This window comes from Nelumbo nucifera, chromosome 5, assembly GCF_055504915.1.
Source record: "Nelumbo nucifera cultivar China Antique chromosome 5, China Antique-T2T, whole genome shotgun sequence".
Classification (NCBI taxonomy): Eukaryota; Viridiplantae; Streptophyta; class Magnoliopsida; order Proteales; family Nelumbonaceae; genus Nelumbo; species Nelumbo nucifera.
The window spans coordinates 42,663,557-42,689,267 of record NC_142653.1 but is presented as its reverse complement, the minus strand read 5'-3'; the positions used below and the strand labels follow the sequence as shown (position 1 = coordinate 42,689,267).

The 25,711-nt window shown below is 35.6% G+C and overlaps 1 protein-coding gene across 1 annotated transcript; it reads left to right on the top strand.

Annotated features, from left to right (window-relative positions):
• Window positions 1-12,297: 12,297 nt before the first annotated feature.
• LOC104587043 (Amino acid dehydrogenase family protein) lies at window positions 12,298-24,844 on the top strand. Its single transcript, XM_010244481.3, has 6 exons — window positions 12,298-13,131; window positions 21,875-22,042; window positions 22,622-22,805; window positions 23,099-23,256; window positions 23,590-23,802; window positions 24,435-24,844. The coding sequence occupies exons 2-6, from the start codon at window positions 21,929-21,931 to the stop codon at window positions 24,663-24,665; spliced, it is 900 nt and encodes a 299-aa protein (XP_010242783.1). The 5' UTR covers window positions 12,298-13,131; window positions 21,875-21,928; the 3' UTR covers window positions 24,666-24,844.
• Window positions 24,845-25,711: the final 867 nt, after the last annotated feature.

Here is a 25,711-nt window from a genome sequence, read left to right as displayed (position 1 = left end):
AGGAGCAGATCCGGTCTCAGGTAGTACACCCATTCAAACAAAAACACCAACTCCCAGCAATTTATTGCCTCATTAACACCTAAACCAACATTCATTTTATGATAATAAATTAAATCCATTAACTTTTGTTCAATTTAATGTCCACAACCAATTTAAATAAATAACATATAATATATTCAACCACCCCAATTATAAATTAAAAATAATAATATTTAAAATTAACATTTTATAAACTAATAAAACAAATAATCTATCAAATCCAAATTTAGATAAAAAAATGATTTTTAACCTTAAGAGATTTATACAAATTAAAAAATTAGTAATAAAATAATTATTTTAGTACTTAAAATTTATAAATTCGCACATGATATGTATCATAAAAAATGTATAAATTATTAATTAATATTTTAATTTGTATTAAATAACAATGTATTTATTATTTACAAATTATTTTTTTATTTGTATTTGACGCAATGCACCATTAATAACTTCCCCTTGACCCCTTTTTCCCCAAAGTGTTGGTTGTGGGATTCGATTCCGCAACAATGCTAGAATAAACCAGCTAACACACCAATGAGCCAGCCCTCGATTGGTCTATTTACAAACTATTCAAGAACATAATATAAATAAAATCTATCAAATCCACTAATACACATTTATATCAAAACTAGAATAAACCAGCTAACACACCAATGAGCCAGCCCTCGATTGGTATATTTACAAACTATTCAAGAACATAATATAAATAAAATCTATCAAATCCACTAATACACATTTATATCAAAAAATGATAATTTACAAATAAAAATATTAATAATGGAAAAATTACTTCAATAATTAAAAATTATGAATTTACATATGATATGTATCTTCGAAGTTTAATAGATTTGATATATTTTAAGATTATAAATTTTTGTAAATTATTAATTGATATTTTGATTTACATTTTATAATAACACACTTATTGTAAACAAAAATAAAAATATTATTTACCAAACATTTGAGAATTAAATTTTTATTTGAACTTTTTATTAATTAAAAATCTATATAATATGTGTCTTGGGTTGGGTTTTTGATTAATGTATTATTAATAAAGTTGTATGATATCTATGCATCCTATTATAATAATTGTAATGTATCTCTTCATATATACCAATAAAATATATATTTTCTATGCATTTATTCACTATTTATGGTTATTTTGACACTAAATTTAATGATATTAATACTTATAGAATTTATATGTATTTTCATAGCATATCCAAGTGTTTTCATATTTTTCGTCTATATCCATGCGTTTCTAAAGTGTATTCATATCCGTATCCAAGCTATTCGATACAATATTCAATGACGATACTTTAATCCATAATGACTCCACAAGGCCACGAACACAAAGGGAATCAAACTTGTAAGCTCATACAAACTTTGGAGACACCATTATTTCCAGAATTGCCCCAATTAATAATTAATTGGGATAATCAGGTCTGACTCAATAGACCCAATTATTTTGACAGATGTATTTATATATTTATTTAAATAATAACTTAAAACTTAAATTGTAATAATATAGCCTTAAATTGGCAATAAAATAATAAATTATTTATATGTTAATAAATTAAGTGTTTTCTAACTAATGTCATCTTATATATAATAAAACTTATCACTCCAAACATAAAATATGAATAAAATATATAAGAAAACTAGGAAACCCTTAGATATGTTTAGGGTCCATTTAATTTGTTGGTATAGGGGACTAGAATCGGGCCTATTCCTAGCAAAATGGAATATCCCATTTGAGGGAATGGTCATCGTAGTCTTCCTCGTTGGGCTTATTCCAAATAATAAAAAAAAAAAAGAAAATGACTTAATGCTATTGTTCTTTACCCAATGCCAACTCTCCTTGGTAGGGATGTCAATTGGATTGGATTTGGTCAAAATCCAATCGAGTCCAATGTGAGTCCATTACAAATGGATCAAGTTCAATCCAATCCAATGAATATTTTAGACTATTTTGGACCAATCCAATTCAATGTCTAGACCGTCTAACCTGTTCAAATTCATTTTGATTTAGATTGGTTTCAACTCAAACCTGGTCCATTAACACATATATTCTTATCTTATATCAATGGATCTGATATTGGCAAAATCCAACCTAATCCAATATAAATTTGTTACGGATGGACCAGGTCCAATCCAATCTAATAAATATTTTAGACCGGATTGGTCCAATCCAATATATCTTGTTGATCCGTCCAAATTGATTTTGGACTGGACGGGGTCCAATCCAAAACTGATCCATTGACACCCTTACTCTTTGGGAGTCATGCACATCTCATGAAATCCTATTCCAGTTCTTATTTGAACCAAATAGGCAAAAAGAATGAGTGATTCTAATTTCAACTTTAGCGGATTGGTCCAATCCAATATATCTTGTTGGTCCGTCCAAACTGATCCATTGACACCCTTACTCCTTGGGAGTCATGCACATCTCATGAAATCCTATTCCAGTTCTTATTTGAATCAAATAGGCAAGAAGAAGAATGAGTGATTCTAATTTTATTTCTAGGGGACTTCGATTCTAGTTCTGTTTATGATTCTAACTACAAACCAAATGAACCCCTAATAAACTAATCTTTTGGGTACAAGGAAGAACCAAAACCATCCAATTATTAATCGAGACAAAATCATGATGCTAGAACTAGCATAATCAATTTGGTTCGGTTTGGTTGTGCAAGTTGAACAACCCATTGGCAGCCCTAGAATGGACCTATTAGGCCTAGTAAAAAATGCATAGTAAAGATTTCTAGAATTATAATTAAAACATAATAATAAAAGCAGATACCGTTGCCTTTACAATGGGAAAATCACAAACTAATGAGCATGAAAATGCAACTTCGAACTTTTTTACTAGCCATTTTTTGCTCAATTAGCAACCCAAGAGGTGGTGAATTGGATGCCCTCACTTTCTTTTGCTTTAACTATGAAATACCTAAGGGTCCGTTTGATTTGCAGGAACAAGGATCTAAAATCAAAATCAGAATGGTCCAATTCTGATTCCAACCATTTGGTTGGGCTGACTCAGAATCCTATTCCCATTTTTGGTGGAATGGCATTCCCCCATTTAAGGGAATGACCATTCCTCCCCCTCCCTTAGGAATGATCAGAATCAATTCCAATTGATTCTAAATCTGATTTTGATTCCCATCTGGATCAAACATGCAAGAGTAATACACCATTCCAATTCCAATTTTAAAGGATTTTGCTTCTTTTTTTTTTATGATTCCTACTATTAACCCAATGAACCCTAAATTTGGTTCAAGCTTAACCAACTATTTCAGCATAACATGTTGAATCATTAAGCAGAGAATGCAATGGTATTCGCTAATCATTTAAAGCACACTAAACCCTATTAATTCCACTTAGGCTGTGTTTGGTTTGAAGGACAAAGTAGAGAAAGGAAGGAAAATGTAGGGAAATCTTTACATATCTTGTATAGGTTTCCGTACATTTCCCTACCTTTTCCTTCAAACCAAACATAGCCTTAGGTTGTTTGTAGGAACTCATTAAAACATTCACAACTGATCAAATTATGCAAGTGATTAACAATTCATTCAAGTATTCATAAATTGATTAACTATTTGAATTTAAAGACATGGTTGAACTCATCAAACCTCATTTGCAAACATGAACTAAATTACTTAGGGAATTTTGTAGTGAGGATCAAAACAAGAGCAACATAAAGACACCTCAATTTATACAGGTTCAGCTCTTTCCAAGCCTACATCCCTTCCCTACAGTCACCACCTCGAAAATTTCATCCACTAACCAATTGGCTTAAGGTGCCAGCCAAACTATGTACATCAGAGTACACTAGATTGCTTTAACGGGTCCCATCTAAACCCTTTACCTAGAAGACTCAATGCCACACCTTTGCCTTCCCTCCAAGTAGGGTTGTTCATGGGTCAGGTTGGGTCAATTTATTAGTGTTTTTTCAATCGACCCGATTTGGTCGGATTGCCTAAAGATTAAACCGAAACCAATCCTTTATTAAGTAAAACTGACCTAGTCGGTTTGAGTCGGTTTGGGTTGGTTTGGATTTCAATTGACCCCAAGCTTTCACATGAACTCAAAATGCATATTTTCTGGAAATATATTTAAAACCAAAATATATATGCAAATATATCGGAATATATATTTTTTAATTTCTAAAAATATATATTTCAGAAATAAGTAACTAAAAAATTAATGCTAAAAATAAGTAACTAAATTAGTAAGTAACTACAAAGAAATAGGACAGAGACAACCTAATTAGATAACTCGGTTTAGTTCGGTTCGGTTTCAATTTTCATGTACCGAACTGAATTATCGGTTTACCCATCTTTACAACCCGACTGATGGTGAAGAAATACCAACTGACTCAGGTTGGATTGAACCGGATAGGTCGGTTTGATTAATTTGAATTTATTTGTGAACAACCCTACCTCCAAGAAGACTCGACGCTCCTAAATAGCCTTCACGGGTCCTATCCAAACCCTTCACTATGCCTTTGCCTTCCATCCAATAATACTCGGTGCAACCAAATAGCCTTAACGGATCTTATCCTAACCCCCCATGGATAGCCTTTACGACTCCTATCCAAAACCCTTTACACACCAACAAAACACCCTTGTTCTAGTTCTTCCCTTATACTTCTTGTTGGTTGTTACACAATGAAGTGCTAAGATATAGCTCAAACTATTCAAGCATATGTATTAACTAGGTGTGTTTGTTAGTATACAACCTTATACAACATTTTTCTTTTATTTATTTTGTTAAGACAATCCTGTCCATTCATCTTTTAATATAAATATATATATATATATATATATATATATATATAAATATTTTGTTGGTTGGACCAACATTTTCAGATCAACCCTAAAAGCCTTGGAGTTCTCTTGCTTCTCTCTTGTTTGTCTCTCTTTCTGTGGTTAACACATTAAACCTGACCCAAATCAGCTGAAGATAATTGCACCTGACAAAACGATGATTAAGGTCTTCCTCCTCCATTTGGCACACCAGGCAAATTGGAGATGGAATTATATGTCGATGTTCTAAATTATACACTATGGGTAACTTATTAAAGGTGAGTAACCAAAGGAAAAACTGGACTCAATAGTGACAGGGGGCCTTCCATACATTCCTACAACCAGTAGAAATGTGACCAAATTGCATTCTAGAGAGAAACTTATAAGCTGATTTCACTGTGACATTTCCATCCTTCGTAAAACCCTGATACCATTTGTCTAGCATATAATGGAATTGAGTTATAGGAATGGCATATGTTGCTTGATCAAGAATATGATCTAGGAGAATAAAATGCAATGAAGTTAAGTCCCAGTCAAAATTCTAAATATAATTTGACATAGATTGGGGACTATTCAAGGGTAAGGGCCCATGAATTCAGAACTCTCCTCAAGAGGTGTGGGTAAAACCCATCTATCTGTCCAGAAATTTGTTTTTGATCCAGATATTATTTGTTTCATAAGACTGATTTTTAGAATGTTAATCCCCACCAAAAAACTCTTCCAACCCCATGAGACCCCTAAGTTAGATTCCATAGAGAAGTTTGATATTGCATGAGACTCCAAGCTACTTTGATTAATTAGGAAGGCTTGGTTCATTAATTGGGTCAGACAAAGATTCTAATTGGTTCATTAATTGCATGAGACTCCAAGATGTTTATGAGTAATAGCTTCATTTATGATGCCAGACAAAGATTCTAAAGACAATGCAAATATATAAGGTGACAAAGGGTCACCTTGCACTTGCTCATTGATGATAAGTTGAAAAGAGGCAGTAGTAATAGAAGACATGATTAACCTAGATTAACCTACTCTAATGAGCTGGAAATTTCATTGTTTCGAGGGTGGATTTTATGAAATTCCAACTCAACTTATCATACATGTTCTCTAAATCGATTTTCAATCCCATGAAACCATTTTTTCCTTTTTTTTTTAATGTTTGAAACAATGCAAAACCTCATGCATTAACACTAGGTTATGTTTGATATTTTTGCCTAGAATAAAAGCCATCTGAGCAGGGTCTATTATCCTATGGATAGATTTTTTTTTTTTTAAATATATTTGCAACAATCTTTGTAACAACCTTATATAGGGTGTAACATAAACTTATTAGTCAGAAATGAGCTACAACTTCAGGATGGGGCCTTTTAGGAGTGAGCACTAAGTATGTTTGGTTCAGCTCAAAAGGCATAAACCCAGAATTAAAGATTTCAAGAATGGCTTGTGTCACTATAGGCCCTATAGTATGCCATCGATTAGCCAAACACTTTGTTGTCAGCCCATAAGGGCCAAGGGTTTTATTTTTGGGGAATTTCCAAAAGGTTTTACAAATTTCTTTTGTGGTAACAAGATCAAACACATACATATATTCCTCTAAGATGGGTAGACCTCATCCATCACTAGTTTCATTTTGAACTACGACTACTAGGTGCATCATCGTTGTCCAATTCGATTAGTTACTCCTTACTTTCTTTGTTTTGCATCATGTTGTGGTTCTTTTAAATGCAAAGGTATCTTTGAAACCTCTATTTTAATCAAGGAAAATGGATTGAATAAGTAAGTACTGCCATAACCATAACCATAGTAATAATTGGCTTTTGGTAGATAGTAGCTTCAATCCGAACTGTATAAAACTAGTTGTGTCCAACCAAAATTTAGTTCAATTAGGTGCTTCTGTTTAGAAGAAATAGAAATTATTTTTGATGAATGGTATGGAGACTACAAACAAATATATCTGATACTTTTGAAAGTATTGTAGTACCCTCAATTTTTTTTTGAAGTTATAAAGGCTTAGTATTTTGCATGGATTTAGACATCTTTAGAAAGAAAGTGACTAGTATGAATCATGATAGGATGTAGAGAATTGCACAAAATATGAAAAGATGGACAATCTACTTCAAATAAAAAACCATTCAAACACACTTATTAAGCTTTAACTTGCATGGAACTGATCATTTACCCAATAAACCTACTAAATGCTTAATGGATGCTATCATTTGGTTTTGAGAAAACTCACCTGCTGTAGATGGCCTATGACTATATATAGCTTCCATCAAACTATAATGCAATCCTCCTTGGCATAAATAAGGTAAGGAAGAAAAAGGGGAATTGGAGAAAGAAGAAAAATTGTTAGAGCAAATACTATAACTTGCATGCCTCTCTTAAATGCGAAAGGTGCTGCTTTATGATAAAATTAGAAATGTCCAAATCACAAAAGACATCCACATGGGGATGATATTACAATGAACTCTTTAATATAATTTCTTCCTAAGGTACCCCCATTCCTTGTACATATTATACACGAAATATTCCAAAACTTTCCCTTAAGCTAACACCAACTAGCTTACCTAAAAGAAATGATGTGTCTAAGTAGTAACATAATTTATATTCCAAAGATTCTCTTGAAAAAAAAAAAACTTAAAGATTCTATTGTGTCGAAACACTTACACTTAAACTATACGTACAAGATCCAATTGTCTTGGTTTGAACCATGGTTTTCAAAACCGGATTTGACCGAAAAAATCGGGAACCGGTCACTTAATTGGTAATGTTTTCTCCCAAACTTGCTTTTTCCTCTAAAACCGTTGATTTTGGTCAGCAAATCGCTGAACTGGCCGATTAACCGTTTGAATTGTTCGAACGATTTTGACTATTTTCTATTTTTTTTTAATTTTTTTAATTTTTTTATCAGAACAGGCTGGCCGTTTGAGTCAAACGGTAACGGTTGGACCATTCGAACTGTTAACTGGACCCCTGACTGGTTCGATCACTGGTTCGTTATTAAAAACCATGGTTTGAACTCATGGAAATGCTCTCAACTCTTACTCATATCAAGACAAACTTCAACTGGTTACATGGTACTCATGGAGGTTCACAAAAAAAAAATACTTCTGTCATGTAGGTAGTAAGCAACACTGCTGTTTGATAAGGTGATTTTCATCACCATTTTTCATGTATGTACTGACAGGTAAGCACCACATAGGATACACATCAATCAACCGTTGGGGGAAATGGTTCATGCATCAGTGGGGTCCCGATTTATAAGGCATGCCCGATTTTTCAATAAATGCCTGAACCAAACATTCATACATATGGGCATCTGTTGAAACGCCTATGTGAATCCGACATGACACCGTTTTTTGTTAAAAACAGCCATAATTCCAAACATCCCCTTATTGAAAACCTTTTGCAAACATTTCATGATACAGCTATTATGCATCCAATATACTTTCTAGAATCAACTATATATATATTCCATTAAAAACAAGATGCTTACTTTGCTTCAAACATACTCCCTAATGGTCAAACTCAAATATGGAGTTCGAATGGACTGATTAAACCATAATCCTCCTAAAAGACATTTACATCCCAAAGAAAATTCTTACGCTCCTTCAACAGACACCAAAAATAACCATTGAAAAGAAGAAAGAATCCATTCTCTCTTATTGGGGAGCCATAGAGGCATATACCTTAGACTCTTTTAACAAGTGCAAGGTAGGTTGGTTATAGAAAAAAAACAATGGCTGAAAAGAGAAGCTTAAAAGCGAAATTGGATGAGTACAAAAATGACTAGAATTAAGCTGATAAAAAAAAAGACTAGAATTAAATAATCAATAGTGTATAGTCAAATTTAAAATAGGAAAAAAAAGAGGGTAAACTAAACTTGGACTTGTGATATTAGGTTAGTAAGACCAATCAATTTCTTCTGACTTCAAAGGCTTGTAACACAAACTAGTATAGAAATTAGGTGGAAGATCAATGCCAAACACAAAAGATCAAGGGCCTGTTTGGCGTGTCTTTTTGGAAAGAACTTCTAGTAGCTTTGATATGCAAAAGACGCATTGAGTTTTTGCATGAAGATCTGAGCAGCCCGAAATACGTTTAGTAGATGTGTGCCTTTCCACGTCTTTCCGTACGAAATTAAAATGCAAAAGACATAAGAAGCTTCATTTGGAATTTCCCGAAATCAGTCCAAAATGGGCTTCTTGCATCTTTTGACGACTAAATCTTTCGTGCACCACATGAAAAGAGACAAAAAATCGGTCTTTGCAACTTGTAAACAACCAAAAGATCGCATGAAAAGACAGGCGAAATAAGCCCCAAATTAATAAAAGACGACAAGAACAAAAATAACTAGATTAAAGAATGGATGATTAACATAACTAATGGATCTGGCAAGGTACTAATACGTTAATTAACATAACTAGTGGATCTACCAAGTATATTCAGTACATTAATTAATGAACCATTGACATAAGAAACTTTATCATATATATTTGTAGTGAATGTGATGAAATCCACCCCATGTGCAAGGCTTTGAATTTAGTCCTTACTCGCAGTGGGTCCAAGCTAGCCTCCATGGCCATGCTTCAGTATTCTTAAGGCTTATTTCAATCTAGGTGAAGTTTATGAATAAGTAGCGGATCAAGATTTCAATGAAGTTTGATCGTCAGTTTAGCATAGTTCAATCCTTGTTGACGCAAGTGGAGCTTAGAAAATTGCCCTTGTTAGTTTCAGAGGGTTTGATTTCATTGTTTCACTTTTATTGGATCAACTGACCTAGATTGAGGTTTTAATTGAGGGGTTGATTTCATAAGGTCCTTGGCATCTCTACGATAACCCCATTTATAATACTTTACTGTTTTTATTTCTAGCCTTATTGTTTATTTATTTTTTATTTTTACAAATCAAATATACATTTGCTGCTACTTTTTTCTCATCCAACAAAACCATGACCTATTGATCATCCAACATCAATGATGTTGGGCTTCGCATGAATATCATTTACAATTTATACATGTATACCTCTTTTCTCTAGAATTAATTTTTATTCACTCTCGTTGAACACTTGGTTGTCAATTGGAAAATGACATGGTCCAAGTAAGGTTTATAATGGGACAAATGAACATGTTTATTGCTTTTATTTCACCATAATTCATAATGGCGTGGCAAATAAGATGGCAACAAATATGACACCTAATGATGGCTGTAGAGTAATTGACTAATTCACAACATGGACTAAAGTCGGAATAAGGGAAATTCATCATGGTGATGGACGGACATAGAACTTCATCGAGTTTCAACAACATAGGGTGGAATTATATTAGGTAGCATTTCAACCACATCTACAATAAGGATTATGTACATACTCAACTCAAGAACAAATACAACACCATTAGGAAGCGCCACCAGCATACAACAAACTTATTAATCTTGTCTAGGATTCGGTCCGGGCTAGGGCTCTCGAGAAGTCTCCAACGTTCCCATCCGATCAGTAGAAACCTTTCTTTTATGAGTAAACAAAAGAGAACAAGGTCTCTTTGTTTTTCTCCAGAACATCGAGAGAGAGAGAGAGCACTTTGAATGGTGAGTTGGTGACTAAGGTCATCTCAATTTGATCGAGAGAAAGAGAGATAGAGAGAGAGAGAGTTTTGAATGAGAAGGGTAATTTTGTCCAAAAAGATATGAATACAATTTGTATCCCATACCTATATAAAGACCTTGTATGTTAATGCTCCTATATGATATTTTTCACAAAAAAGTAACCTTCTTCGAAAAGTGTAATTTTTGTTGTCATTAGGGGCAAAAAGTTGCCTTTGTCTGCTAGAATAAATAGATAAATAAAGTAAAATGAAACATTTGCTCCAACTTGAAATGAAAGATGAAAAACAACCCCCTAAAACATCTGTTATCACCAAGATTAAATCATAAATAATTTAATACTTGAAAAGAGAAAAAGGAAAATAAAATTTGAAAAGAAATTCATTAATAACTTTTCTTACTTGATGTTGGGCATTTGATACATGACAAAACAACCCCTAACACGTATTGAAACTGATCATGTATGGATTGGAGGCAATGTCGATGACCTCCTTCCGTTGGAATCTCCTCTCTATCTTCTCTACATTTTCTTAACTCCTTGTTATTGGTGGCGGAAGGTAGAGAAAGAAAATAGGTTTACAAAAACATATAAAACCAGCTAAAAGAGGAGAAATAGAATGATTCTTAGAGAGATGTGAGTGGAAGAGAAAACTAACATGAAGGTTAAGGAGAAGGGAGATAAAAACCTAAAGAGAAAGAAAATAGGTTAACAAAAACATATAAAACCAGCTAAAAGAGGAGAAATAGAATGATTCTTAGAGATATGTGAGTGGAAGAGAAAACTTTGTTCTCCAGGTTCGGTACTATGGAAACTACAATCAAGTTCGAAAGAGTAAAGTATTAGAAAGTTAGAAACATTGGTTGTATTTATATAGGAGGCATTTTTGGAATAATAAATGTATATAGCTACAGTTATCCATACCATATATGGACAAGTGGGAGTAGTGCCCCCATTTTACTATTATTTTTAAAAAGCTGCTCATCCAAATAATTCTCCGATATCACATCCTCTGCATCGTGGTTGCAGAAAAAAATCTGCAACCTTCGAGGAACAACCCACCACGTCACGTGTTGTAACAGGAGAGATCGGATCTGCTCCTTACACCTGGCACCTCACACGCACATCATTCATGCATTGGAAACATCTTTCATACTTGCTAGTTATTTATTCATGAGAGATGTTCTTAATGCACGATGGGTGTGCCTGTGAGGAGCAGGTCTCATCGTGTAACGGAGGGGTGGAAAGGTCATAGTTAACGGCCGTTTTGACCGAAATGAGGAGATCAGATCTGTTCCTCACACGCACATTCTATCATACATTGGAAATATCTTCCATACTTATTAATTACATTAATTCACGGGAGATGTTCCTAATGCACGGTGGATGTGCATGTGAGGCGCCCATTTGTGAGAGCAGATCCCATCACCACCGTGCATTGGGAAACTAATTTATTATTTTGAAGAGATCAAGGATGGAGTTCTGTCATTTTGGAATTAGATTGCCATCAAATATTTATGTGACAGTTAAGAAAATTTTCTTATGTTTATGAAAAGAGCATCATGTAAGTTTGCCCATTTAGTGGCTCAATTTGTTGCTTTGATAATTTGAATTTGAACTAGTCTTTGTTACCGTAATGAAATGCTATTTCTATCCATTAATAAAAATCCAAGTTGATTATTATCTGGGAATTTGGGATGCATTTGACGATAGTTTATTATCTTCTAAACATCCATTGCTCTTTACGATCTTTTAGCACAAAAAAAAAAAGAAAAGAAAAAAACTTCAGACACAACGTCTAAGGTGGTTCTTAAACAAATGCTATTTAACGGACTTAGGGAGAGAAAAATGTTTGTGGTCCTCAAGTCACTGGTGGTTGTATTTGCAGTGGTTCAGCGATGAGTGTTGGGTTGAAGAAGAATGAATGATTTGCTCTAGCTTCGGCCTATTTTGTTTTAGATTATCACAAGTTGCTTTACCAGAGAAGGAGAATGGAGGAGGGGAGAGAAAATGAAGGCAGTGGGTTGCCGATTTGGAGGAAAAGGGAAGAAGAGGTGGCCCAGTTGTGAGTGTGTACCGGTGGCACAACCATCTCCGATGAACGATGGAACAAGAAGAGTTCAGAGCAGAGGAGGCATGACGAGCTAGAAAAAGAAAGAGGGAATCTAATAATGATAAAAAGGTTTGGTGGATATTCATTTCAGTCGAAACGGCCGTTAAATATTCCTTTCCACTATTCCATCATGTTACGTTAAATGACGTGGTGGATTGTTATGCAAATTTTTTTCTACAACCACGATGCAGATGATGTGAACTCCTCCTGTCTGTGAATGCTCTAAATGGATATTAACCCCCTAAAATTGCCTTATAGGCAAGAAACCCAAGGGGATATTTGTCCCAAAGCGAAAGTTTAGGGGTTTTAATTGCAAATAAAAGTTTATGGGTGATTGTCGGGGTCTTCCGGTCTTTGTAATTTACCTAAAAAAACAAAAGAAAAGACCCTTTGCTCTCTTCTCCGGCTGTCAGACTGTGGTTACTAGTGCATAGAGAAGCATATCAGTTTATTGGTGGTTCGTTTTGAAGACATGGTGCTACAGTTGGAGTTGGGCTATTACGAATTTTGACACTCTTCTGATCTTCTCTCATCCCTTCGGTTAATAGGAGGCATTGCAGACGGGAATATTGTTGGTAAGTTGAACATTTTTCTCTTTATTTTTTTGTTGTTTCTTGGATCCTGTAAGCACTTTTTCGAACTGGCCTTTTTTCTGAAAATCGAGAGGTCTGAAATCCATACAGATCGTTGATCTTGTTGGGTACTTGGAATTTTTACGGGGCTTGAGATTTTTTATTTCCCAAATGAGGGTTATATCCTTGTGACCTGATTTACCACTCCGTTGCTCAGTAGTCGCTACTTTAGGTGATAGTCTTATCCTCCAGTACTTCCTGCTGAATGTTTTTGACGTATCTCGTAAAATACAAGAATTCCACCACATGTTTGTGAAAATTCCTCTTTATGCGGAGGGGGACGATTATTTGAGCCTATCATCGTCCCCTTCATTACCCCCCACCCTAAGCACAAGTCTACGAAGCTGATGAGCGCTGAACAGACCCAGAATTTTAGCAAAAATAGTGGGAAGTAGAAAGGAGCAAAGTTGGATTGGATGTCAATATTAATGGAGAACTCCACTACCACGCGGTGTTCATGGACCTGTCCGTTAACCGATCCTATGCTTTCTTTTTCTTTGAAATACTGAACTGATACCGAACCGAATCAATTTGGTTAACCAAGGTCTGTCTTTATCCAATTTATCCATCAATTGGATAAAGACATTCTAGCTTCTGATGTCCTAGTTAGAGATAACCAAGGTATATCCTTTAATCTCAACTTCCGTAGAGTTCTGACAGACATTGAAGCCCAAGAAGTTTCCTCCCTTCTCCTCTCTTTAAATGAAGCCTTTCTTTCTTCTCACCCCCTGATAAACGTATCTGGTCTTTATCTCCCGACGGCATTTTCTCCACTAAATCCTTTTTCACCCACCTTACTTCCAGATCTCCTCCTGCCTTCTTGGTGAACAGAATTTGGCCTCGTGTGGTACCTCTCAATATCTTTTTTTTTTCTTTTTTATTTGGGAGGCGGTTTGGGAGCATATCAACACTTGTGACATGATACAAAGAAGAAGATTAGGATATTGGTACCCCTCTCCCTACATTTGTGTCATGTGCATGATGGATGGTGAATCATCTAGTCACTTGCTAATTAATTGTAGGTGGCTCGTTCTCCTTGGCAATTCTTCCTTGATATGATGTTTGGTTCTAGTTTCTATTGGGCTCCTCCCAATCATGTGGCAAACTTCTTTAATCAGTGGCCTTCTTGCAAAATGGGTTCAAGAGGTAAAATCCTTTGGAGAGCCTTAACAAATGTTGTCATGTGCATAGTTGTCAAGGCGATGCCTAGGCGGGTGCCTAGGCGACAAGGCGCTCTTGGAGGCTTGCCTCACCCAGTCGCCTAGCAGTTTTGTGCACTGGGTTATAAAATACTTTTATAATTTTAATTTTTGACATTATAATTATAAAATAGACATTATTAAACTAGAATATTCATTTTATGTGTTTATATATTAATTTCTTTTTATTATTTTCTTATTTGTTAGGGTTTAATCAATGCAAACATTGCTAACTGCTGTATTGAACCCATGGTTCAAAGTATCGATACACCTTTGTGTATCAGTAGAGGTGTATTAGTACTTGTAACGATACTCCCCCTATTTTTTTTTTATTTTTTTGGTTTTCAATTTCATTTATATATATATTATTTAAAAAATGGGTCCTCGAAAACACCTATAAAGTGTAAACAGGTGTATCGAGACCCCAAAGATACAATACGATACACCCGATACAGTGCGTATTGTATCAAAATTTTGATCCTTGATTGAGCCCTCAAAAATTTCAAAGCCTGAACCAATAAGCAAGGGAAGAACTTAAAATTTTGTCTAATCAACACATTTTCTTCTTCTTCCACCTTTTCTTTTCTTCTTTCCTATAACAAAAGTAGGGGTTCTGCCCCTATATTTTGTGAATTTCTTTTCTTTGTTCTTTTTCTTCTCATAAAACGTTGATTTTCTAGACTTAAACATGAAATTTATACTTCTCTTATGAAAATTATGAATAATTATTAAGGAAAGATGGTTATGGAACCTAGGGAACTACCCTAGGATATATGGTTTTACTTTAAAAAAAAATCCATTGCCTAGTCGCCTAGGCGACTAGGCGACTAGGTGACAAGGTGCCCCCCTGTCGCCTAGCCTCGCCTTGGCGCCTTGAAAATCTAAACTGAGAGGGTTCTGTGATTTGGGTTTATAGTGGCCCAGTTGGTGCTGTAGATGCTTTAGAAGCTGAAATCAAAGCTTTGGTGATGGGTCTGAGAACTGTTAGATCTCTGCAGCTGAATTCTTTTCTCATTGAGGGGGATTCCAGAAATGTTATTAATTGGGCCTCCCATCCAGAAAAGGGCCCTTGGAGGTTGGGTCATTTCCTCAATGAGATTTCTGAAATAGCCTCTTCTCGGCATTGTGGCTTTAGATGGATTACAAGGGAGCTGAACTCAGTTGTGGATCTTTTGGCTAAATCTGGGGTGGATAGGAATTTTTTGTATAGTGCTAACATGTTCCCCCCTCCCTTGATACATGCGGTCTATGGAGAGCTAGAAAAAGGAGGGTGATTAGAGATGTCTTGAGAAAAGAGAGGCTAGATTTATTGATTTTACAAAACAAAGATTTTGGAGGTTGATAGAAGATGGATTAGGAGCATCTTGGATATTAGAGGTTTGAATTGGGCCTTTGCCCCATCTTGGGGGGTATCCTCATGATCTAGAAGAATGAGGAAATGGAATGGTTGGGAGGAATTAATTGGATAGTATTTAATTTTAATTAAAGTTAAAAAGATATCTGATGGGAGGGAATGGGTTTTGATGAACGTCTATGTCTGGGTGGTGACTTTAATGTAATGGGATTTATGAATGAAACAAATAACCCAAATCAAGGCATAGCCACGAGTATGAGGAAGTTTAATGCACTGGTGAAATCATTAGAATTAAAAGAGCCTCCTTTACAAGCTGCTTTCACTTGGTCCAATTTCCAAGAAATCTTAGTATGCTCCAAGTTGGGTGGATTCTTGTTCTTGGTGGATTGGGAAGAACTATGGGGAAGCTTGGCATTGAAAGCACTTCCTAGAGGATCAAAGCTAGGAAAGTCTTTAAGCTCTGACCATTTCTCTAGTTCTTTAAGCTAGGAAAGTCTTTCTAGGGGTCTTGCCCCATTTAGGTTTGAAAACAATGTGGCTAGAAGATCTTGTCTTCATTGACAAAATAAAGGAGTAGTGGATAGAAGATAGAGTCATTTTTGAAAATAAGGGTGTGAGTTTTGCTAAAAAATTGAAGCGATTGAAAGAAAGGATCAAAGCTTGGAACAAAAAGGAATTTGGAAGACTAGAGGAATCCAAGTAAAGGATCGCAAAAAGGATAGAAGAGTTGGACTTGAAAGAGACTCAGAGAGAGTGTAGTGGGGAGGATCAAACAAAAAGGTGGAGGCTGAAAGTAGAATTGGAAGAGATCCTAAATAAGGAGGAACTCTCTTGGAGGCAAAAATTGAGATGTAAATGGCTCTTGGAAGGAGATGATAATACAAAACTTTTTCACTCTTTAGCAAATGGGAGGAAGAAAAACCTAATTTCGAGCATTGAGGTGGATGGATAAGTAATAAACAAGGAAGAGGAAATAATTAAGGTGATAGTGGACCATTTTAAAGCACTTCTAATCAATCTAGGGGAGAGAAACTTGAGCGTCCTAGAACTAGATTGGACAAAGTATCTCCTGCCCAATCCCTAGTTGCATAGAAATCTTTTAGTTTGGAAGAGACTAAAGAGGTAGTGTTCTCAAATTTCAATGGAGAAATCAGAAGCTCCTGGTGCAGATGGTTTTTCTATGGATTTTTATTACGGTTGTTTGGAAATAATCAAAAGCTCCTAGTAGCAAATGAGTGCATTATGGGAAATAGAAAGAAGGGAGAGAAGTGTTTGAAAGTGCACTGTTTCCCCTTTTCTATGATATGGTGGATTGATCTTTCCTAGTTAACATGTTGGAGACAATTGGTTGGGATATTGGTGGATAAAATGGATGAAAGGTTATATTAATTAGTGCACGTGGATAAAATGGATGAAAGGTTGTATTAATTAGTGCACGTGGATAAAATGGATGAAAGGTTGTATTAATTAGTGCACTATTTAATCCTAGTAAATGGTGTTGCTAGAGCCTAGACATTTCTTCTCGGTAAAAGGAGGTTTGAGATAGAGAGACCCCATTTCCCCTTTCTTTTTCACTTTGGTGGCTGAAGTTTTTAGGGGTTGTGTAATGTGGGCACGAATGAGGTGTCGCCTAGACGACCATGGGGCGCCCAGGTGACCATGGGGCGCCCAGGCGACCATGGGGCGCCCAGGCGCCTAGGCGCCTAGGTGTTGCCTAGACGATGGAATCTATAAATTTAAAATCTATAGGTTTTTATACTTCCTAAAGGACCTAAACTATTTTATAAGTCATATTTGCTTACTAGCTACACATTACACTAAGCATAATCAATTCAGCATAGCATACAATCAAGTTTCAAAATTCAGATTTTCAAAATAAAGCATAATGCAAATCAGAAAATTCAATATTGCAGTATTCATGTATTTCCTAAATCCTAAGTAAGCAAGCAACCATAATGCAAATCAGCAAATATTGCAATATACTTATATACAAATAGAAATTAAAAAAAAAATCAGCCATACAATTAAAACAAAACTGATAAAAAAATAAAAGAGCATTAGAGTAGTTCAGCCATGTAAAAAAACATTAATGAAACAAAATAAAACTTAAAACATTTCAAATCTCAAATTTTAGATTCAGCATAGCATACAATCAAGTTTCAGTTCAGATTTTCAAAATAAAACATTTCAAACATTTCAAATCTCAGATTTTCCAAAAAAAAAAAACAAAAGAATGGACTCAACTCAAGGAGTCAAGGGGCGGATGACTGTTGGACTCATGGCCTCATGGGGCGGAGTGGAAGAAGAAGAAGAAGAAGAGTGGAGAGAGGACTGACTACTGAGAGGAATAAAGGGGCTCTGCCCCTGATTTAAAAAAAAAAAAAGAAAAGGAGGTTTGGCGGAGCCCCTGCTTTTTCAACTGAAGAAGGCCGAAGCTGAGGTGCGATGGAGTTGGGCTGGGGCTCGGACGCTCGGTTCGGCTCTCCTCCCTCTCCAATCGAACAAAGAGAACCATTTTGTCTTAATACTAAAACCCTTTTGTCAAAGGGTTTTCTTTAATCTTAATATTAAAATGATACCATGTTGCAGATGTATTTTAAAAGAATACAACCACCAATAAAATATCAAACCAATAAATTAAAAAAATAATAATGCGCCCGCCTAGGTGCCTAGGCGCCCGCCTAAGTTTCTGGGCGGGCGCCTAATATATAAAACTTGGGGCGTTTGGGCGAGGCAACCATAAAAAACCGCCTAGTCGCCTTGACAACTATGATGGGAACTTGGGGATGAAATAAAGGACCGTTTGGTGAAATGGGAGCCGTTATGTAGATCAAAGGAACAAGGTAGGTTAGGTATTAGGAACCTAGTTCAAAGGAATACAACCTTACTAGACAAATGGTTGTGGAGATTTTTGGAGAAAGTGATAGGCTATAGCACAGGGTCATTGGAAGCATTCATGGTGTTATGGAAAATGGGTGGAATGCAAAGGTTGCTCCTTTTGTTAAACCTCCCCTTGGAAAGCAATACATGAGGTTGCAGGTGGGCTCCCCCACAAGATGTGGTAGGTCTTTTTAATCCCAACTTCCTTAGGCGACCAAAAAAGAGAGGGAGAATTATATTGAGGATAGTAGTGATATGGACAATTTGGGAAGAAAGAAATCAATGAAATTTCAATGGCAACTTCACATAAGGAGGAGCTAATAGAAGGCGTTAAAGTTAGAGCTGCACATTGGGTTAAAACACTGGAACTCGTTTGTGTATTCTCATTTAATGAGAAAATGAGGTCTTGGTCAGTAGTGGTGCAGGTTGATAAAAGGAAAGACAAATGTGATTGTGGAAACCTCTAGTTGAAAATATAATGAAACTACACTTTGATGGCTCTTCTATGGGTAATCTAGGGAGGGTAGTGCATAGGGGAGTGTGTTCAGGAACCAGTTGGATTTGGTAGTGGTCATGTGTTTAGGACCAATTGGCATTTGTGACTCGGTTAGAGCTGAAATATTGGCATTGCTACAGGGGCTAAAACTTGTAAATCAGCTAGGCTTCTGAGAGATAAGTGGAAGGTGACTCAAAATTAGTAATTTATTGGACAAGACAATTGAATCCAGCACCCTGAGTTACATACATGAATTCAGGGAGATAGAATGTCTTTCAAGGGAACTTGGTACCACTTTTACCTGGGCTCGAAGAACTGCAAATGGAATTGCAGATGTATTAGCAATAATAGGGAGTTAACTGACTTCAATTATTCTGGGCCAAAATGTAAACCTTGGTTCTTGGGTTTGGTTGGAATAATCCAATTTTGTACTAATCCTTTAATTCTATTCAAATTTAATAAATTTCTGTAGCTGATAACAACAAAAAAGAAGGGAGACATTATCTCCATGAGGTTTGGTGGCTCTAACATAGCTTTTGAAAGTTCCAATTTAAATAGTTTGCAGAAGGAAGGGTCTTTGGAGCCATGTGGATCAGTGGATGGCACCAAAATACAACCGGGTGTTGTATATGTCAAAAGAATATGAGCAATGGATGATTAACAATGAACAAATAATTTCATGGATTTTAGGATTCAATAGAGACAAGTCTAACCTTACCCCTACAGAGAAGGTTTTCAACCCATCATCGACCTAGCTTGTCCAACCAGTCAACCTACACTCGATTGGGAATTTGGGTTCATTTATCCCCTACATCACTTGCTAAAAATCCTTGGTTGAGTCAAACAACCCAATGACCCATCCAATTAAGCCATTGAACCATTTGATCCAGTCAGTGGGTCACCAAGTTGCTGACATTAAACTTTTTTTTTAACCATAACATCATTTATTTTGAGGCAATTTCATCCAAATCCTAAAAACCTAATATCCTATGTTTTAAAACTAATATCCTAAATCTTTTATTTTCCACATTTTTCTGGTACTTTTAACTGTTTTTGTCATTAATAACTATAATTCTTACTCTCTACACCTATTTTTATTAATATGATGAATATATAATAGTATAGACATGCCCATTTTCTTTTATTGTTTTCTGTAGAAAATGGTAGAAAGTAGCTAAAATAATTGTTCTGTTGATTAGGTGCTAATAAGGGGTCATTGGTTGGTCTAATGGTAAAATCTCAGGATGGCAAGCATGAGAATGTGGGTTTGAGTCTCAGAGAAGCACAAAAAATGCCTAAGATTTGGAATGTATCTAATCTACCCCTCCCAAGATCCCAGATAGCTAGGACCAGAATTGGATATGGACTTTTTGATTAGGTGCTAATAGCTCAAATAATTCACATTATCCTAAATGGGTAATTATTATGTGTAGTTTCTAATTTGACAATGTTAATTTGTTTATTATGTATATTTACTAAATAATGCACGTTATCCTAATTGCTAATTGGTATTAGTGAGGTTTACAAGCCTAAATACATTTTCTGAAGATAAATATAGGATTAAATAACACCATTATCATTACTTGGTGGTTGTGTGCTGGTTTTTATTATTTTATCTAAATATGATATCATGATTAATTTGGGTTCAAGAACAGTCCACTCTAGGCAATCCGAATCAGGGATGAACCAGGCTGTTAGATATCAGGAAATAATGGATTGCATGGCCGATCATCATTTCTCCCTCAATGGGACTGTGGATGGACTGTCCTCTTTGATCAAGAGTCAACAATCTGTCAAACATAGTTAGCTTATACTGACAGAATATTTCTCAGATGCAGAAAACTCAGTGATTTAAGAAAGAATCCATTATTAATGTCAACTATATAGGTCAAGCATATAGACGAATATGCTCCACATATATAGGTCATGCATATAGGCCATGCCTATGATGTGTATTGCCTCAAAGTACTGCCCCATGTTCTATAGAAAGTTGTCAAGCATCTTGACATCTTTGGCCCATTAAACCTTGGAGGCTTGGGTGCCTTCACTCTAGGCATGCCCCATAGAGCCCCACTCTCCTCATGTGCCATGGCCTTCTTACACAAGGCCATGTCTCTCCTCAGCTCCTCTAGCTGAGCTAGGGGTGCAACTTGGGCAGGCCCAGGTTGGGTTTTTGTCAAAATTTGAATGGGTCCAGCCTGAAGGCCTGAAATTGAATCAGTGTAAAATGCCAACTCAGGCCAACCTGAGTTGCACCCCGGAGCTGAGCCTGGATGGTGGACAAGTCCTCCCTCGACTTGGATTCTAAAGCCCCATGGTGCTCTTCATGCCTGGCTTTGTTGAGAGAACCTAGCACTCTCTCCTAGAGGTCCTCAAGTTCCTTATCAAGGTCATCAGCACGTGCGCTCTTCCCCCATACTTGTCATGCATGCTAGCTAGGCTGAACTCCAGCTTGGCAAATCTAGCTTTCCAAGCAACAAGAATGTCCTTTAACTGTCCCTCACCTTCTGGTATTTGCCAAGTCTATAGACTTGTTGAATACATCAGTTGCTGAGTGTAAGGTATTCATAATAAACCCTGACTATATGGCTATTGTAGAATAAAACCAGTAGTTTCTTCAAGACAAAGAAGAAAAGCTTTATTGCTATGATTTCATTTGTTCATGAAACATTACTTACTACTGATAATATGGATTTTTATGTCTATATTTTCTTAGTTAATCTTGTGATCATATAATTACTTTTATGCTTGGTGCAGAGACGAGTAACTAGTACTCAATTTGCTTGCTTCTCTTGCAAATAGTTGCTGTTTATGGCATCGATATTGGATCACCAAGCCTCCATCATTGATGGAAAGGCCATTGCTCAGACGATCCGATCTGAAATTGCTGCTGAAGTTTGCACTCTCTCTGAGAAATATGGCAAAGTAACCAAATCTATCACTATTTGTTTATTCATTTCAACTGTTATCTGCATCTTGGTTCATGATCCGATCTTTAAATTCATTCTAGTTGATATTTACACACTGAAGAACTGATCTGACCTTTGATTTTCCATAGGTGTAATTCAATGTTTTTTTTTTATCAGTATAGATGTAATTCAATGTTATTAGTCCATTTTCCTGAAATGCCAAACTGAATTAAGAAACAGAAATTATGTCGACACTGATTAGTTTCTCAACAAATCTTTAATCAAATATTACCTGGGATTTCTTTGTTGGTCTATTTTGAAAGATAGTTAGAACATTGTCCATATCTTGCTGACTGTTTTTTAGTGTGCTTGATTAATATTTTTTTAGTGGACTTGATCTAAGATCTCCTGGGCATCCTTTTTCAACATCACTTTCTGTGGTCATCTTACATGGTTTTGGAGACCTTAATGGTAGAGCTTACTGGCAGCTCAATTTTTAAATTTAGCATGCAAGGAGTTTTTCTTATGAAGTTTTACTTCAATGTAGTTGATTTGAGGATAAGAGCTGTAATAATTTGTCAGCTGATCTTCTCAGGTTCCGGGGTTAGCTGTTGTCATTGTTGGCACCAGGAAGGATTCTCAAAGCTATGTATCTATGAAGAGGAAAGCATGTGCTGAAGTTGGGATTAAGTCTTTTGATGTAGATCTGCCAGAGCAAGTATCTGAAGCAGATTTGGTTGAGAAAGTCCATGAGTTAAATGCAAATCCTGATGTTCATGGTTGGTTGTTTTTAACTTTTTGGACTTTCCATATTTTTGATATCAGGGGATTGACTTTTACCATTATAGAATTCACTAAAGCTTATTTTTGTCTTGTTTACAGAAACTAATAAAATGTATTCCATTTTATTCTATACAATTAATAGAAACTGGTATCTTTTTTAACGTATATTACTGTATCTCTACTCTTAGCAAACATACTGCAGGAATCCATGGCCTTTTCAGTTTACCTGATTCAAATGTTCCAATTCCTATTTAACACCTAATAGAAATGTATCTTGCTCTATTGACAGGAATTTTGGTACAGCTGCCACTACCAAAGCATATAAATGAAGAGAATGTCTTAAGTGAAATTAGCATTGAGAAGGATGTTGATGGGTTTCATCCACTGAACATTGGCAAGCTTGCAATGAAAGGGAGAGAACCCCTGTTTCAGCCTTGCACCCCAAAGGTAACATCCTTGGTGCCTTTTTGGGAGGGCTTTCATGCAGTGACTTCTGGGTTGCAACTTGTAAGGTACACCCCACATGGAAAACCGTGATGCTATGTTTGGTGAAAAGCCTAGAAAGCCCAGAAACGCTTACATTGAGCTGAGAAATCAACTTTCCAGTGAAGCTAGTTTTGGGTAGCCTCTTTGAAGCGGTTCAATCGATCTTATAAACATGCTTGGTCATTTTAAATATTGATTTTATTTCATCCTTTCAGATTTCTATTGTATATGCATGTGCACTTGTGTCTGTGTTTTTGGTTTTTGAAAGTTTGGTATATCTGGTTTTCTTTACAGGGATGTCTTGAGCTTCTACACCGCAGTGGTATCAGTATAAAGGGAAAGAGAGCAGTGGTGGTAGGTAGAAGCAACATAGTTGGGTTGCCAGTTTCACTGCTACTTATGAAAGCAGATGCAACTGTTACTATTGTTCACTCACATACCCATAATCCTGAAAGCATCATTCGTGAAGCAGACATTGTTATTGCTGCAGCAGGACAAGCAATGATGGTAACTAAAGATATCATTCAAAATAATAGAGTAGTCTCTATATCATTCACCTTTCATTTCTCTGAAGAATTCATCTTTATAATTCATCAACTTGGATTGTAATTGTGCTTTCAAAAACATTCATACTTTTAGGGTGCAACCATTAACCTTGCTAAAATTAGTATTTGCCTTTCTATGGTGGTCCAATAGAATGGATGCTATTTGTTTTAAAATAAGGAAATGTGAGGTAGCCAGTGGGACAATGAAAATGGAAGTACCATAGCAATTTGATAGTAAAGCAACTACTTCCATTGGAAATGGCTTAAGAACATAGGAAGCAGAAAAAAAATGTTCCATAAATTGAAGTATTCATGATCATCAATCAAGTTGAAATTTGTCCTAGTGAACTCATAGTTGGGAATTGGGACATACAGAAATGAGGTGTCGCCTCCTTTTCCTGCATCCAAAGCCCAGGTTATTCAAATATTAATTAGTAGTGGGTAGCGTCCCCTAGATTTTTGTCATTTATAAATTATTTCTTGAATCATATTTGCCATAGGATCATTTTTCATTCTCATCAATCCTGATGTTATGTTTACTTTAAAAATGACATTGGGCTCATATACGATTCTTTTTTCACCATTTCCCATCAGATCAAGGGTGATTGGATTAAACCTGGTGCGGCAGTTATTGATGTGGGGACAAACGCTGTTGATGACCCAACTAAGAAATCAGGATATAGGCTGGTCGGCGATGTGGACTTCCAAGAAGCATGCAAGGTAGCTGGATGGGTGACTCCAGTTCCAGGAGGTGTCGGTCCAATGACTGTTGCTATGCTACTTAAGAATACCCTGGATGGTGCTAAGCGTAAGATAGAACAGTAAATTGTTCTCTTCCGTGGTCATTTCACAATACAATGTTATACAATCTAAATCTTATTTTTTGTATTAAGCATTCCACTTTTATACTTTGTGCAATAAAACGAATAAATTCTTTTATGGTGCAATAGTTTTGTATCAAGCATTCTGCTTTCATGCTTTATTAAACTATACCTATTTTGCTATCTGAGTATTAACATCCCTGAAAGTTCCTGTCATTGTAGAATTTGTATAAATAGCTATATATATATATATTGTTGAGATTACCATAGTACTATACTATTATATGTTTGTTGTTTTATTGGTAATCACTACACTGCTATATGTTAAACTTGATTTTCAATAATAATAATAATGATGATGATGTTCAAAACATATCATTATGATTTAAACTTTGTAAATATCAATTTTTAAATTACTTATTATATAATTCTAATATTAAATTGAAGAAAAATTATCAATTTACTTGAGCGATAACAGATTGGGTTCAAGGCTAATTTGAGGTCGGTTCTATTTAGTTTTGGGTAGAACAGACCATTTACTCAGTATTCTTAATAATAATGCAAAAATTTGAATTAATCTGAATCTTTGAGTCTAAGAAATAAGAACATTTGAACGAAAGGAAGTAGAGAAGCTAGGCCAACCCAAATCCATTCCAAAGTATTCAAGTTGGGTCAAGATTAGGATTTGGGGTTCAACAGCTCAGGTTGGGTTTTAGTGTTGATCTCAACCCGACTTGACCTGGTTCGACTTGCCGATCTCTTAAAGAGGAATAAGAAATTTAATGACAAATTAACGAGGGGAGAGAGTAAAAGTTAATTATAGAAAGAAATTTGAAATTGAATTTAGATAATAGCAATTAATAACAATTAATAAGAGAAAATGGTGCTAATGAGGGATAATAGCAATTAATGAAATTTTACATTTGAATAGAGTAAAAGTAGTTACAGTACTGGTCAAGTTTCCATATCACAACTTATCAAAAGAAGTTGGTGGGACAAATTCAGAGATCCTCGTTTTCGGTAGTAACAGGGATGGGGCTGACGGGGTTG